Source organism: Varroa jacobsoni, unplaced genomic scaffold, assembly GCF_002532875.2.
Source record: "Varroa jacobsoni isolate VJ856 unplaced genomic scaffold, vjacob_1.0 scaffold_1388, whole genome shotgun sequence".
Classification (NCBI taxonomy): Eukaryota; Metazoa; Arthropoda; class Arachnida; order Mesostigmata; family Varroidae; genus Varroa; species Varroa jacobsoni.
In genome coordinates, this window is record NW_019214290.1 from 224,424 (window position 1) to 241,563 (window position 17,140).

The 17,140-nt window shown below is 41.2% G+C and overlaps 1 protein-coding gene across 1 annotated transcript in view; it reads right to left on the minus strand.

Moving 5' to 3' along the window:
• Positions 1–9,425, minus strand: part of LOC111269485 (uncharacterized) — a 67,305-nt gene extending 57,880 nt beyond the window's left edge. The window contains exon 1 of the mRNA XM_022849107.2: positions 7,840–9,425. Coding sequence (XP_022704842.1) covers positions 7,840–7,935 — 96 coding nt within the window. The 5' untranslated portion in view covers positions 7,936–9,425. The remainder of the gene's footprint in view (positions 1–7,839) is intronic.
• Between the last annotated feature and the right edge of the window lie 7,715 nt (positions 9,426–17,140).

Below are 17,140 nucleotides of genomic sequence, written 5' to 3' on the forward strand. Positions count from 1 at the left end.
AAAAAGAAGTGATTCTCGGCGAGGGCTTCAGGTTTAGAGGAGGAACTGGAGACAGAGCCGGCAAAGGCGTTCTAGAACGCAACATCAAGAAAGAAGTCGTTGTCCTATTTTGTTCCTCCTGACAGGAAATTCAGAAGAGACAACGATACTATTGCAATATAGAATATAAGAAAGAAGATGGCAAACCGATATTTCGCTGTGATTCAGTAGAATGATTCTCAGCTTGGACTAGTAACAGCAGTCTGCTCTTTTTTGGTAGAGCTATATTGCTTAGTTCGAGTGATCATGGGGTAATTTGTGTGAAATCCCGTTCCTCATGAGAATATGCAAACAATTTGATATTTTTACTGATAATGAAAAGCAGACTGAAAAAAGAAGAGGTGCGCAATTGAAATAAAACAAAAAAGTAGAGGAAGTAACAAGTAAATAGTAATTTTTTTAGTATTGCTTTTGGTTTTAGCTGCTTGAAAATCACTGGCCATTGTCAAATTCCGCCCACTATGATACAGTAATATGAATTATTATTCCAGTCTATGAGCTTTGCTAAATACGTAACAAAATAATGCCCACCAGCGCCCAAAATGATTTACGAACGATTAATTTGCCCCATTAATGCTATCATTGTCCTCAATGAGCTTGTGATATAATTTCTGATCAGATCGATGACATAACACCATGGTTGCAGTGTGCTTTTGCAGTTACTTTACAATTGTTGTAGCAGCAATTACAACTGTTGTAGCTCCACTCGGATTCTTCCACCGAGTCCGGTTGGAGGCGTTTCTTTTTTCAATGGGTACGGCTAGATACCGTCGCAAGTGATAAAGAGTCTTGCGTCCGTTGCTTCGCCTGTGTGGTCGAGCTTTGGAATGAAGCAGATCATAGATAGAGAGGAATAGCGCAAAAATTATCCTTGCTCTTTTACATTAGCATTTTACACTGCCTTGCATTAGCGTCAGATACCGATTTATCGCCTTCATGAGCATTTGGTATGAAATAACCTTTTCGAAGTCCGTTATCGTAACGCGCCATGGTGAACTGTGCCTTAGATAAATTTGCCCCTTTCCGTATTGTGAAAAGGGAATCGTGGACAAATCAAAACACCATGCATCACATTGTCGTGTGGCGTAGCGAAACTATCACAAAATCTGGTTGTTCCCGGTTACCTTGTAGAACCGTCCGGGTAAGGGTGGCAATGATAAACGTAAAACCCCTTTATCCAATCGTCTTTATATGAAAGTAAAAGATACAGCAGTTATTTACCAATAATAATGCACTTCGAGTTCAGAACATCTTTGTGCCTAAGCTACACGCTCTGAGCATGGCAAACGCTTGGCGGAGCGATACTGAAAAGACCTTTCTCTGCTTGGGAGAGGGAAATTTGACATTTGCAGCCTCTGTTGGCTACAAGGCCCGAGCAGGCTTTTATCGTTGGACAAAAAATGATTAGATATTTCAATTGTGGCCTAGGCCGTCCCATCTACTTTGTTGGTGGACACAGTTTTTAGCCAAAAAGTTAACCTCGTTCGTTAAGCCATCCCTTTTCCATTAACTTGATAGGAATATAGGAGCTTTTTAACTTAATCTCACCTGTGTGATCTATATGTTATGTTGTAATAATGTTTTATTTTCGAACGGAAAAAAAAATGAATAAATGTGGCAAAAAGCACTTTTTTCATTTCGTCAGTGGCGACTTGACAAAATGATGACCTAGTTCGAAATTGCAAAATGAATATATGCTATTCCTTATTTATTAATATATACGTAATAATGAAATACTAATCATTGATGATATTTCCACAATATGGAGTCAGTCGGAGCCAGGTTTGAACAGTCAAAAGCGATTAATACGTTTTCGGTTTTGTAAGTAAATGTCTTCGGATGCGAGTACTAACATAGATATAATTAAACCCATCGACATCTTATAAAATACTAATTAATGAAGAATATCTTTAAGTAAGTGCCAACGCCGAATATCATGCCCTATATCATTTTACGATTTGCGCGAGGAAAGACTACTTTTTTTCAAATACTACTACTAAACACCATTATTCAGATGTATATACTTGTTTCGATACCACTTTTTCCTATGGTGCAGATCCCTTCGACATATGCTTGTTACTCTGCCGGCCTACAAGCTTAGCGGCTTTGTCAGACTAAACGTTCGCAGGGTTTCCGTTTGCTGAAGTGCGTCTGAATTACCGAAATACTTCATACAATTGCTCACTTAAACGAATGCTGCTAATCGAAGGCGTAGCAGGGACTGAGAGATAGCGACAGCAGCAGCAGCAGCAGATATGTAACATCGTGCATATATGGAGCGTTAAAAGTTTCATTGTTCAAATCATTTTTCTTCGAAGCCATACCCGACTCCGGTCAACATGTGGACAGGGCATCAGGTACACTTGAGCTAGCGACCTTTTGTCAGATTTAAGGTGGGCCGCCTTGTGTCATATCTACGGAGTAGCCGGATGTGATGTAGTAGTAATGCGAACTACTATAATAAAATTATTTATTTATTTATTTTTTTTTTTTTACATAGTAGTAGAATGTTCCTGTATGGATGAAGCTGTCAAATGTATGTGCATATGGTTGAAATGAAACGTCATTTTGTCCAGAGCATAAAAAAACAGGGTCAGACAGTAGATCAGCTTACGAAAGTTGTTAAATGGTATTCCTTACATGCGGTAGCAGGTTGAGCATTGTTAACATATACCTATATCGGTAGCCTCTGACAAAGAGTCGTTTACTTTGTAAGTTCTACTATCGTCTTCTAATGATTAAGTGAGATGAAAGCCTTAGTTCTTGAAGTTCAATTTTGTGAGTCGACGGCGCCATTTTTAAAATGGAAAATTAAGTTCAACTTTTACCGGATACAGGGGTTGCGTACAGAAACAAGACGTTACTCAATCAGATTCTTGTTCTTTGAATAATTTAGATGCTTCTGAGGGATTTAAGCCTTCTTTCCAGGAGATTGAACCGAAGGGAAGTTTTTTAAAGTCACAAATTTTAAAGGAATCACAGCCGTATGTTTTCAAAAAACTTCCTCTTGTGAGATTTCCATCTTTCTGATAAAGCAATAGAGTTATTAAGTGTGACTGTTCAGTACATGTCGTTGAAGCATGAGCGTAGCGGGACAGTCCTTGTCTGAATGGCAGAGCTATAGCTGAAATTGGTACTATCGGAATAGCTATAGTAGCGTAATCCCTATTGTAAGTTCGCGACTCATTTATTCAGCGTCGTATCTGTTCTCTTAATATAGACAATTCGGCCATAATTTGCTTTTATCTCAGTTGTTGCTGTTGTCGTAAGTGGGGCGATCAGTCTCAATATTCCTGCAACGAAATAGCCACAGTCACAAACAAATTAACTCTTCCGTAATGAAATGGTAGCTGCTGTTGCAGAAGTGTTTGAAAAGTCAGAGTGGATACACACGAAACGAAGTAGTCTGTATACTTGCATATTATTGATAGCCTGTTCAGACAACAAAACAATACGAGCTGGAAGCACAGCTCTACATGAGAAGACGTTTTGGAACAAGAACATGATAAAAACACCTTCTAATGTAGATTCTCGCATCGTAACTCCGATATCGCCGTGGGCTCGAGATCTATTTCAAACCTTCGGCGCAAAGCTTTGTTCTTGGTGAGTTTGTCACTCTCGAGACGATGCTGGCAAATCAAGATGAACTTGCTTAACGAAGTAGAGCGAAGCATTGAATGTGGGTATTCCATACGAATAGTTCTAGTTTGCTTAGCTAAGCCTATAAAAGGAACTTTCCCTTTACGTGGTGACCGTGCCCACACAAGTAAAAACGCAGCAATACCTAGTTATGCATGAAAGGAGACGCTCACTGTTCTTTATTCAAATAGCCAGTACGTATACGTGCACTGCACGTTTTATAGATAGTCATCAGATATGAGTTCAACTGATTTTGACCTGATTTGATTTTTGCACAGGCCAGCAGATTTTTATTTAATTAGAATTTGATGAACTTAGGTAGATTTGATTGATAATCATAATTAAACCAGTTTTCGAATCTTTCACTTTAGGTTATAAAGCAAACGAACGGAAATTCCGCTAAACGTCGCTGATACTAAGAGAAAACACATTAACCTAGCCAGTCTATTCTCTTCTCAAGAAACACATGATCAGGAAATCATAATGTCTGTTCTTCTTCATGCCGTGTTACGGGTTCTACCAAAGCCACTGACTATTTCAACTACCGCACCGTTAATAATGGCTAAATGTAGGCCAGCGGAAAAATTCAGCCGAAAATCCTCCGTTAGAGATCACAAAACAGGGTCGGTTAGCTTTATCCAGTCACCTAGCGGGCCCTAGTTAAACAGAATATGCCCTGCGCATCAAGTCTCAGCAGACCAGTCACCCAAGCTATCACCCTAGTCAAACCGGGAATGAGAATCGGGACATTATTGAAAAATCGCGGGTCGAGAGGGACGTGGGTGTGTAAGCTAATTTCGAAAAAAAACTAACCATAATCACTGCCTTAACCATGACTATCGTTGTCGTAGGCACTTCTACCGTTTCACTACTAATAGACTGTTAACTACTATCGAATTAACACACTATCATCAATTTCTGTTCCCTCATAAGTCTTAAACGACCTGACAGCTGGTGTTAAACGCGGTGTTAGGCGACTGCAGAGCTGAGTTCGGCTGTTTCAAGCTTGGCCGTAGCCATCGGATTGTCCATAGGAAAAATTCCGCCTACTTTTTTTCCGCAAAGCCTTTTGTTCGTTTTGTACTTCATCGATTCTTTGGGCTATCAGACCGTATGTCCGAGAACCTGACTCATCGTCCGGCGGAGCGACTGGGGAAACAATCGCTCGCATTCAATTCACGCTGAATAAGTGGCGCTAACTAACGTAAACGGATCCCGACAGATAAGTCTCAGCGGGCGTATGAGATTTTTCATTTGTAGATCCTTCCCCTATTCACTGAGCACACTCACAGCCAAACTTATGTTCGCGTATGTTCGAAAGAGGGCTTTGGTTGGCATCAACATACCTGCATCGCCCTAACTCTAGACGAATTTGAAGAAAACACTCAATAATACTATCCTGTCGTAGGGACGGCAATGATAGTCGTAACAGTGGGAACTATTCAAAACAATGCTGGTTGTAGAAGGCGCTGTACCGTGTTACCAGTCAAAATAGAAATAGCCCGCATTTGTCCTTCAAATCCCCGTGTTGGGACAGTGGTAACGTGTCTGCCGGTAAGGTAGTCTAGGTTCCAGATCGCCTGTACACAGGATCATGGCTCATCTAATTATATTGAAAGCGGCCGTCAACGATGTGAGGCAATACTGCTCACTTGAAGTAGTACCATCATGCGACTCGGCAAAGCTCAAATTATTTATTCAGCAATAAATAGGCTGACGTCTATATGGTCACCGAACAAACTGAGCCGTACCAAATTCCGAACCTTTGTCCTAGCTGTCTTATTTTCCATTTGTTTTTATTTTTCGATCTTTTCTCATTTATTTTGATTATTTTCGTTTGTGGTAGATTGATCTCTAGTTACAGCGGTGGCTGCTGCCGTCTTTAACGCGAATGTGGCGGCTGCTAGGGGTAAGAACGTTTTGCACAGCGTGCGCCTAGACATCGGCACGAGTAACGCTAAAGGCTGATATATAAGGGGACGCAAAAGATGGAGGGGATAACGGTGCATCGTTGTGTATTTGGGCATCGAAGTGCTAGCCTCGCCACGTTCGGTTCGACGACTTTCCTCGCTGTCTTTTTTTAAAGAAAATGGACGCAGAGATCGAGACCCAGAAAACCGTTCCAACGTTCACTACTACCCCATTGCAAGTGCTCCTTTTTGTGTTTGTGTATCTATCTAGCATGGCTGTCTCTGAATATGAATAAGAGCGATACGAATATAGTGTTGCCATTAGCGTGCTTATTTTCCTTCGCTTGTATGTGGAAAGGAGAGAGCAGTTAGAACTTAAGTAGCCAACCAGTCAACCACCGATTATTTTCCGCTTTCTGATGCTGTTCGTCTGATTCATTTCTTTTTCGTTTCCCCGACAAGCTAAATCCTTTGTTATTACAACGCCTGGCTCTAGCAAGTTACCCATGTGGCAGTAATTTGACTTATGTAGCAAGTTTAGGTTTCCATGTCTGCGCACGTGTTCCTACGTGCGTTGGATGCAACAACGATATTGTTGATGTAACGCAGCAGATCAAATACCTAGACTCAATGCAGAGCTTAAGAAGCGCAAGCGTCTGGGATTAAGCGAAACACTTCAATGAAGCTAGGCGCTTCCGACTTTGCGACAGGTAAACAAACCCATCACGTTGGCTAAAAATTGCAGCTGACACCGTCAATGTCTTGACTAATATGGTAGCCTGCTCCTATCTATTATGTTTATGTTGCTTTATTTAATCACACATATGATTGGCACCACTGAACCAACTATATATATATACACCACATATTTAAAGTAATGAATGGTTTGATTCCTAGAACAATATCAGATATATTCTGTTTTAAAAGCAGACCAATGTTCTCTCCATTAGATGGCTAAAGCTGTTTTTTCATTCGTTTTACATCTCGGTTACAATGTACACATGAAATGAATCATAATTTTGCGCATGCTCATTAGAAAAGCTAGGACGAACTACTGCAGAGATAACTACGTATACCAAAGCTATTATTACATAGATCGGACGTACGTACTACACAACTGTGTCCTGATCGAACACAATTATAGTAAACATATTATCTCTATAGTATACCAGGATTAGTTGGCCTTCTCTGTCATAGCGGCATATCTCTCGACAGTGTGGAGGCACGAACAGAATAGCACAATAAAACCATTCGAATGTATTATCAGCAGAGTTGGCAAAATTTCGTGCGATACGTATATGCAAGCGAGACTATGCAATTAGCGGCGAAATTTTTATCGATAGATCGATGTTTCTTGCCTTCGTAGCGTTTTTATTCAGCAACAGAATGCAAAAAAACGCACGAAAAAACGCTTGTACGAACGCAGAATATCTTTAGGACAGAGCCTGTCGGTACTCAGAGGGAATTCCGCTGCGATCCACTCGTCGACGAGGAGCGATACCCGCTGGTGTAATAACATACTAGAGATGTTCCGCCGATAGCCTGGCGATAAACTGGGTTAACCACGAAACGGCAGTCGTTGTAGTCACAAAACTACTCTGATGCCACGGTAACGCCGTCCATAGGGAGGAAATGAAGTGGCGCACGTCAAATCAAATTGTGCTTCGTTTGTAGCCGATTGCTTTAGCGCTACGTTACTGTACGAATAGACGGCAACTTATAAGAAGGGTACCTTTCACACAATATGCAAAATAGACGGTGCTACGACCTTGCTTTAATAGGTGCAGCGATTGTCTTTGATAGCCGGTGTTTTAGTTCAATTAAGAATATATATCTGCGTTACAGAACCTAAGAGACGCGATAAATTGTCAATTTACGCTTCATCGAAATCACATCGATTGTCCTACAATTCACCGATCCGAACGAGTTATAAGTCTGGTTTCCATTCAAAGCTAGACGAAGTATGTTCTCTATCTATACTCTAGATGTAGGCGACAGGCCACTGTCACACTGATAGACCCCACACAATCGAGCTGAGGTCACGCGACGATGAATAGAAAACTTCCCTAATCATAGGAAGTGGAACACCTTACGCCTAATTCCTAGTTGGTTAGCATCGTTAGCTTTGTCTGTGCACCAAGTATTAAAGTACTTATATATTTACATATACGCTGGCACGTCAGTGATGCCATCCAGCTAATCAGTGAATAAAATCGCCAACAGCTCGAACTGCTCTAAGGAGATCACTTACCGATTCGTCAAAGCCATCGGAGTTCCATAACTCCTTGAGGTCATTGTCGTTCATGTCGTAAAAGGTCGATGTGACCACGTCCATTGTGTCCATCATTATTATATGAAGCTTTATAAAGCACAGACACGGTCGTCCTTTACAGTAAACTAGGCCCTTCCAATTGAATAGAAAATCCTCCGCGCAATTATCACTTGTACTTCGGCCACTTCGATCGTGTTTGTGTGCCTTGATCGATTTCGAGCAATCCTGAGACGGCGAGCAACAACTACTGGTCAATCATTTCATCCGAAAATCATTCTTCTTGAGTTGCTAGTCAATCCATAATCATAGACGGGTCATCACCGATCTGCCATAACCATAATTGGCAGGATAGAGGCTACACTAAATAGCTATCTAAAACGATGAATGTTGTTGCCGCCGCCGCCGTCTTGGAATCGTTATTATCACTGCCGGAGTCCAAAATGTGTTTGTTAAAAACTTATATTCATCAAATAATTTCTATCCACATACGTCCTGATGAAAGTGTACGCATGTGTTGCTTGGGAAATGGAAAAATTATATCACCATGCTGCCGATAACAGTATTTCCATAACCGTGTCGAGTTAACGACAGCACAATTCGATCGAGCCTAAAAGAGGCTCGACTGTTGTTCATTTTTAGGCTATAGTCCCTACTGGCCAGTTGTAATCCTTCTGTTGTTTCAGTTGATCCTAACGCTCTGCTCCGATATATTACTCCTGTGTCCGCACCTTTACGTCGCTAGATGTGAAGGCGTGATGTCGTCGGCTGTCACTTGATAATGGCTATATGAGTGTGCCACTGAGTACGAAGGAGTTGCGCCGTAGACGTCTATGGTCGGCCGATGCTTAATGGACCTCTTTTGCTGGGCTGTTTTATCGTCGTTTGCTGTCTGTCTGTTTTATCGTCTTTGTGCCTCTGTGCCGACCAGACGATACTGGTCCGTCGAGAAGAGCCGTCCGTAAACGTGGAAAGGCAGTAAATGACTTACCTAGTACTTTTACTGTTACCATTTGATTGCTGGCTGTTACCCAGCGCGCGCCTTTTCGACAAACAACGTGCAATGCTGGCCGGTACGGGACAGGCTTCTGAACCTGCGGACCCTTTTATCTCTATTAGTGTCCTATCTTGCTAGCTCCGTTTACACGATAATAATATAAGATTGTTAAATATGTAAATGTGTGCTGTGTTAAATACGTCCTGTTTTTTATTTTTCTTTCCCACTTCGTTCTAACGGCATCGACGTTTGTTAAGGAAGATGGGTGAGCGACTGAGGACCGACCTGTCCTGTTGCTACTCCGACTTCTGCTGTTGCGGTCACAGCAGTTTTTCGGCTGCCACAAGCACCGATTGAACAGACAGTTCCAACCAATATACCACAAACCAACAAACAAGCAAAACGAACTAGCCCGCTAGAAGACGCATGAACACATTCATACACACAAAAACAAACAATAGTCGATTGATAAGTTACACTTGCATATGTGCACCTAGCATCTAGACAATAGCTAGTTGTCAGTCAGTCGTTAGGTGGTCCTTCTACAGTCGGCCTCCTTGACGTCTGAGAAGCGCTCTGTGCCGGCTACAGGTAGCAGCCATGCGGTTGTAGGAGAGGGAAACACTGGAATGGCGGATGACGTTCGCAACAGCCGCCGCTGCCACTGCCGACATGCGAGGATGAACAGAAGCAGTTGCCGGGTGAGGGCTTGGTTAGCCCCACCAGCAGCAGGGAACAATCGAACCAGCGAATATCACGCACACGCTTATGCTGTGGCCGCAACTGAGCCTCGTTCTATTATTGCTGTCGTTTTTCTCGCAGTTCAGCAAGAGCCGAAAAAAAATGCAATTACCGCAGTTTTCCTCGGATTGCAGAGATTGTCCTTAGTAGATGTACATGTACGTCGGCCAGCTCGACCACGTCATCGTTGTTGCTCTGCTTTTGCTGCTGCTTCAAAAGACACATCATTTTGTTGACAATCCGCTATCTGACAGTGAACGATGGTGACCGAACAGAGTTTCAGAGGTTGGACAGCAGGACAGTTTCGGCCGGCGGCATCCAGCATTCCATCGGACTATCGGGACAGTTTGACCGTGGTTCACATCTGTTGCATAGATAAGAGCGTGAAACTATAGAGACAAGCGGTTGGTATCCGACTGCTACTTCCTATCCGCTTACGTGCGCGTCTACCTGCAGACCTGTCTGTTTCTTTGTCTGACTGCGTATCGACGACTGCAGCGAGGTGCTGATTGCAAATGAGAAGCGGGGGGCGTGAGTAGCCGGTCTAGATTAGCTTCATGAGTCCAGTAGACACAAATGTAGAGATGTAATAGGTGTTGGCTATAAATCAGACACGATGATGTGTTACGAATCCGTCGCGTGAAGGGTTGTAGATCGGGAATATGGTACAGCAAAAAAGCGACACGGACGGGAAGAATCGGCCGGTAAAACAAACGGGAATTGCAAAGAACGACGGTTAAATTAAAGGAGCGTACCACAGATGACTTAAAATATGGAGATGCTTTTTTTTTGTCACACATGTTATTATCGGTCTAACATAAGTAAACTCAAGAAGAAAGCACACAAGTGGAGTTTACTACTCGTTATAAAGCAGCCGACTTGAACTTTGACGTTGAGCATGGTGTTATATACAACGCCATTAATAACTATTCTACGGTTGTCTGCACGATATCAGAAACGTAGTTATTGGAAATACTTATAAACACACGTGTGAGCGTGGTACTGCTTGATTCTGCTGAATAATTGGTCAAATCCATAATGATTTTCTTATCTGCATACGCGTTCAGCTTTTCTGCACTGAAAAATCGTGGGTCAACATTAGTTATTTTCTTTTTTCGAGATATAAGAAACGACTGAAAATGCATAGGGACATAAAGTTATGTGTATGGGACATGACGATCTATGGAACATACATACACTCATGCTACGGTTGCGATGAAATATGCTAGTTGGGAAGCTGTAACGGCTGGAGAAAAAAGGCGATCAAATTCGTGATTACTTAAACTGTTAGGTGGCAATGGTAGAATGGTAACGCAATAAATACATTTTTTTCTAGCGAAGTAGCCAACCGCAGGTGTAACAAGCAACCGACGTTAAGTATATTTTTTCTAAACAAAGTCTCTTGAAAGTCTAAGGTGAGATAAGCAAATCGTCAACCGTGTAATATCTACTACTCTTGAAGGCGACATGGGATCTGCTTCAATTTGCAGGCAGGTATGGTTGAAGTATGCACACGCTTTAAGAACGAACAGGAAATGGCGAGAATGAACGAAAAATAGGCTTGTCTTGCTTCGAGCTTAGCCATGCGTCGTTTTTCGGATAGTATTTAGCTGTCTGTAAGTTATGTTTAACCAAACGGTAATACAATTAATAGAAGCAGTTATCCAGCAGACGATGGTCTAAGTGCACCTTCGTGTTATTCTTACTATCAGGTGGAACAGGAACTGTTATTCAATGATTGTGTAGAGCAAACGCATGCATGGGCTAACAACAAGCTTTAGAACAATTTTGCAAGCTCAGTTCAAGCCTATAGATCTATAAACTGCGATGCAAGTCTCTATTTTAATCAATATTCAACCTCCGGTATCATTGCTAAGCGTTGGTTTAGGTGACAGTCTTCCCGAATGAAACAGAGTTACATCTGGTTTTGAATCTTTGACTTTAGGAATTCTACACGTTACCGCTGTAGCAGCATCATGGGGGTCGCAGACTCCATATGTTTAGTGTAATATATTATTATTGCTCAAATGAGTACGAGATGACGGTTGAAAGTTCGATGTCTTATGCTTTGGGTCCTCAGGTTTAAATGTTTCTCTATATCTACGCGTGGAACAGGTTACTGTGAGCATTGGACAATTTTTCTGTTCTCTAAGGCGTTGTCATTTCTTGCTGACCTTCCCGTCGCAGTGAATGTTGTCTGCAAGGCTGCTCTATGATCTATTGCAAATCCAATCCATCATCAAAATGATCATTAATTATTGCGGGTTAATGAGCTGCTACGGATACACAACTTGTCAAGACACAGTATAGACTCATCACGCAAAACAAACAAGCTCATCAATTTATCTCACTTTGGAACATTTTGTGAGAGATTGATTTGCCTAATTTCGTTTGATCAAAAACAACAAAGGATCATAGCCGCACAAAGTTTTATAAATTTGATCTCCTCTCGAAGGGTCCTCTACTCTTGATCGAACTCCCAGCTAGACTGTACAATTTTACTGCAATTTCTCATCGAAAAAGCCAAGAGTTCCAGCAAGGGATAGGAAAGCATGCTGAGTTACATATACGTTTAAAAAATATCCTACTGTGGCATATTCTGGCATTACCGCCGACTTGCATGGCGCTACCTCAACGGGGTTACACGAGGCCAGATCTCTTCCCGACACGGATCGCAAATCAAATGTGGCTTCAAATACCACTTCATACACGTCGATGCCCTTGAAGGCCAAGCTAACGTCAGAATGTAAAGAAAAATTATTGAAAGGATTGAGGAGACAACATTGTAAATCCTTAATCATACACATCCCGACGTTGCCAAACCGCCTGAAACCGTCAGCGGTTTCCGTGACGATTTCTGTGCAGGCCGGTCCGAAGACAAGGCGCGTTTCGACCCTGATAATAAGTCACATATAGTTCCAAATGTTCCTTCAAATTTGGCTTCAAGTACATTTTCTCTTTGGAACAAGGTAGTCCCCCATGATAGCTTAGTGGGTAACGTATTTGCCTGCTAGTTTTAAAGACACATCATGGTGTGGATATGGCACCATAGACACTTAGTCTCGTATTAGGAGCCAGGCTTATGATAGAACGCTTAACGACGATACCAGACGTAGAAACTCGAAACATATAGGCTCAGAATATAGGAAGAATTTAATGTATGAACTAGAAATGCACAGTACTGAACAATCTGGATCCAAAGCCAGGACAAAATCAAATGTTCTGGGGATTACCGCAATCTTAGTGCCTCAAAAGAAAGTGATGATAATAAAATGTGGCCACAGCCGTTTTCTAGATACTGACACTATTTCTAAGTTTTTTTAGACTAAATCATAAAAGTTACTGCAAAACCTTTAGACGCCTCCCGCATAGAAATACAATGATGGCTTATCTCGTTTTGGCATTGGAATATCTGTACTATGGCAATTTTGTCTAGAGAGACGCAAAGCTATGAAATGTTTTAGCCTTTCCTTATGGTTATATTAAATTGGCGATTCTTAATCTTTAAATAAAAAAGCTGTCAAAAAACGGCAAAACTAAAAAGTTTCGTGGAAAAAATTAATACAGCGCCAGACGTGATGAAGAATAAGGGTTACTGAAAGGGCGTTAATTGGTGGAGTCTGGGATGTACTATTTGACATTTGCTGCCAATTATCTCGCCATATTAGAGAAAAGATGATGCACCTAAAATAAAAGATATGAGACAGCCTTACAGCGATGAAAATTGTACCGTTCCTTTTACAGAAAAAAAGAAACAATCCAAACAAGATCACCCCAGTCTCTAACCATACTGTAGATTATTAAAACACCTTTTTAAGGAGGACCCGTCAATGCTAGGAATTACGGGCACACTCGTGTTTTTCTCTGAAATAGATGGTCTGAGCTATATATAAAAAGGAATATTGTATGGAATCACTACGCTGGATTCTTCCAAACGGCAGAATAAACAGATTGCTCAACCTATCCTTTGTTCAAAGTGGTCTGTAAGGAATTGTGCGAGTTACTCTACGGGCCGCTCTTTCTCCCATAAACCCGAGGTATGCGACACCTAAGTATAGTTAGTAACCAAATTACGGTAGTCAAAATACTGGGAATAATACTATTATTATAGACACTGGTAATGGCATGGGTGATAGCTTAGTTAATGATATTATAATTCAATTCGTTTCCATGGCTTATCGCTAATCCATGTTCGTTTTTTTGGTCTAATTATATTTAAAAAAAAAAAACAAAAAGTATTTATCACGCTGGTTAATCCTTGATACGATTTCTATGATTGTATAAATAACAGCTAAGGATCGAAAATAGCATGGACCAGATCGATCGTCCGCGTCACCGTATATTACCACAGTCATTAGTTAAAATATAGTGCATATTTTTATATTACCGGCTAGCCGCTAAGCAGTCGAGTACAGATGTTAGCCGTCAACTAAAATGTCTAAGAAATAAATTACTCTCAGGGGGGTATGTCACGGTTCAACGTTACTTGAAGCCATAGAGTTCCATCCTGTGTAGAGCCACCTGACTACTAATTCAACGATCCTGTACATACTGGTCCAACATGTTCTCTTTAGACGACGCTAAAAAAGACGTAGTGGTCTTCATAATAGCAGTGATAGACAGATATACCACTTGGAGTTTACTGGGTAATTGAAAACTCACTTCCTCTTCCTTTACGGCATCTTTTTCCGTTGTTCTCACACAGGGATTGCTTGTTTATGTCTTGCTTTGCCAGCGCGTGATCGTAAATAACTTATGTTCAATCATAAATTGACGAATGTGAAATCATTACATTGTCTTCGTTCTATAATAAAGTTCATTATGTTTGCGGACTAATAATATTTCTATGTTACTTAGTTGACGGGCTTAGAAGAAGAAGAATTAGAAGCTGGGTCTGGCGTTTTTATGCTGATCCTTTTCGGTTTGTGTCGAACATGATTGCAACTAAACAACCTTCGAAGCTTGTCAGAAAGGGCTGATAAGAATCGTACAAAGTTGCCATATTAGATACGTCGTATACAAAATCATGCCTACAAAATTGTATGTTTGTCGAGTGCGAGTGGACGCCTGTTAAGTAGTTATTCATAATCCGTTGAAAAGTCTCCGAACGTAAAACTGATCACTTTGATATGTACGCTCTAGGGAAAAGCTGCAAAATAAAACTGGCAATAGAATATGCCAGCGAGGGCTCTATAATGGCCCAGTTGGAATCGGAAATACCTGTAACGGAAGCGAGACAATTCCCGCAGTCAATATAGTTGCACAATCGAAACGATGTAAGAAAATTACTGACGCTATATAATGGATTTTCTCAGAAGTTATGCGACAACGCAACATTGTAAGGAAAGGAAACAGCGTGAGTCTGAGTTTTAGGTCAGGTATATAGCAGGTCAGGCATTGCATCAGGTAGCTGGCTCCTGTTATAAAATGAAATATGTCTACGCCCAGATACGAAAATAGACGACCATGGATTTAAAATCCTAGTATAGATTAAGCAGGCGACTTGGCTTTAGGTTAGATTAGCAAAACTGCGAACAGGCAGAAATGAGCAATGGCCGCTGTGTATCTAGAGCAGGTCATGTGCGTAAAAGGAATGATAAAGATAAACGATTTTGGGTGTTTGAGAGTAAAAAATGAGCGGTTATTGTACATGTGTGATGCCAAATATGCAATAAAAACCTAAAGGCTTGAAAAACTAATTTCCATATTAAGAAAATAACTTTAGATTTGGCCGCGCGCATTCGCTTATAACTTGAAAAGTAACAGGGCGCCATATAAGCATTGCTATTGTCTAATTCCTTTTTTAGGAAGAATAGCTTTCGTGGGGTAATTACGCATATAATACGTATGTCAAAGCTTACAACTATTACATGTTGTCTAGTTGAGGGTTGTCCACCTAGTGCGTTAAACGAATCACTGAAATGATGAAAATTAGACGCCCCTTTAAAAAACGAAGCACAGAGAATGCTTACAAGTTATTTCGAAAAGATTTCGGTAAACAATAAGTCAGTCAACGTTAACGCAACTGGGTGCAAATGAAATACTGTAAGATTGGACTATGTCCTTATGTAGGACATAATGACTTTCTTGAAAATATGCGAAAAGACAGATTTGCGAGAGGAGTACACAAATGCATGCACGTGAGAACGTTCAAGAAGCAACCGAATAACGTGAGCCTTCCAAAGTTCACTAATCGAAAAGCAAAACACAGCACTAGGAGGAAGATCAATGATTCTACTGAACCCTGTTATATACTCCCACATGGCAACAGCTTCGGCCTTAGAACCTCTTCTACTCCTTAATTGACGGAGCTATATCTGTTTGACTACGACCTCACAAGGCTAAACAAGTGAACTTTGACTTCGCCGCCAATGGAGCTAAATTTTGAATCCGACAGGTAAAAGATTCAATGTTATATTAGTCAACTATCTGCAACCTTTTGAAATCAACAGTTTTTCATTGTTGCTTGTGCGTCAGCCTCAAACGGATCGTTGGAGCGATAATGTCAGATCCAAGAAAGAGTGACCGGTTGGGCGCAAGCTTGCCTTGTATACGCAGCATGCGCTCCGGGCTCGAATAAGTGCTTTTCATCAATTGGTACGAAGATGAAGAACAATAGCTGGAAAGTAAACAATCGGCTGTTGCCGTAAGTGGAACATCACGAACCCCTTTGACTAAAGAACGCTCAGGTAACCTTCAAGGATATAAAGAAGCGACAAGGAACATCTCAGCGAAGTATTTAATTTCGATCTTCTGATGAAGCATGCAGGGCAGCCTAGTTTTAACGCCTATGAATGTTAAGCTACAGCGAGTGCGTTTCTTTCGACTGGAGCCTTCGTAAGAAAAAGCAGTCATCATCATCGAATGTGACGCCTTTAGCTGCCTTCAGGTGATTTGACGCTTATAATGATGCCTGGCTTGCGACGCTTTTCGTTCTTCAGAATCTGGACACAGATTTGCCCTGCATAATTTCCCCTCTGAAATTGGAAACCAGTTTTAATAGGCTATTCGTGCTAAAGTGTGATCATTCACATAATTATAGCTATGCTAAAGGCTCAAGTATTCAGCCAAAACATCCAGGGCTAATGCTATTATTCAAAGGGTAGTTCGCAGCGCTGGAATATGTTTGACGTTTAAATCTGATGCTTTAGCATTAGCTGAACAAGAGCAGGATGATAAAATTGGACTAGTGTAGTCTCACGACGAAGACTGAATGTCGAAAGTAACCGCATCATGTACGTTGGCCTATTGCTACACAAACTATTCGGATGCCGAAATTAACAGGGATTTGAAAACTTTAGACGCTTCGAAAGTTCTTGACAAATTAAAAAAACCGGAAAGGAAAGCAGCTAAGCCAGGTATCAGCAGTTTGCGGAACGCTTACCATTCAAATAATAACCATAGTTAACATCATCCAACCTCTCAGTGTTCTGGTGGTTTTACATCTGGTATCGTCGTTAGGCATTCCCATCAAACCGCTGGCTTCCAACACGAAACAAAGTGTATCTGCGCTCAAGTTCAAACTTACACAACAACGTGTCTCTA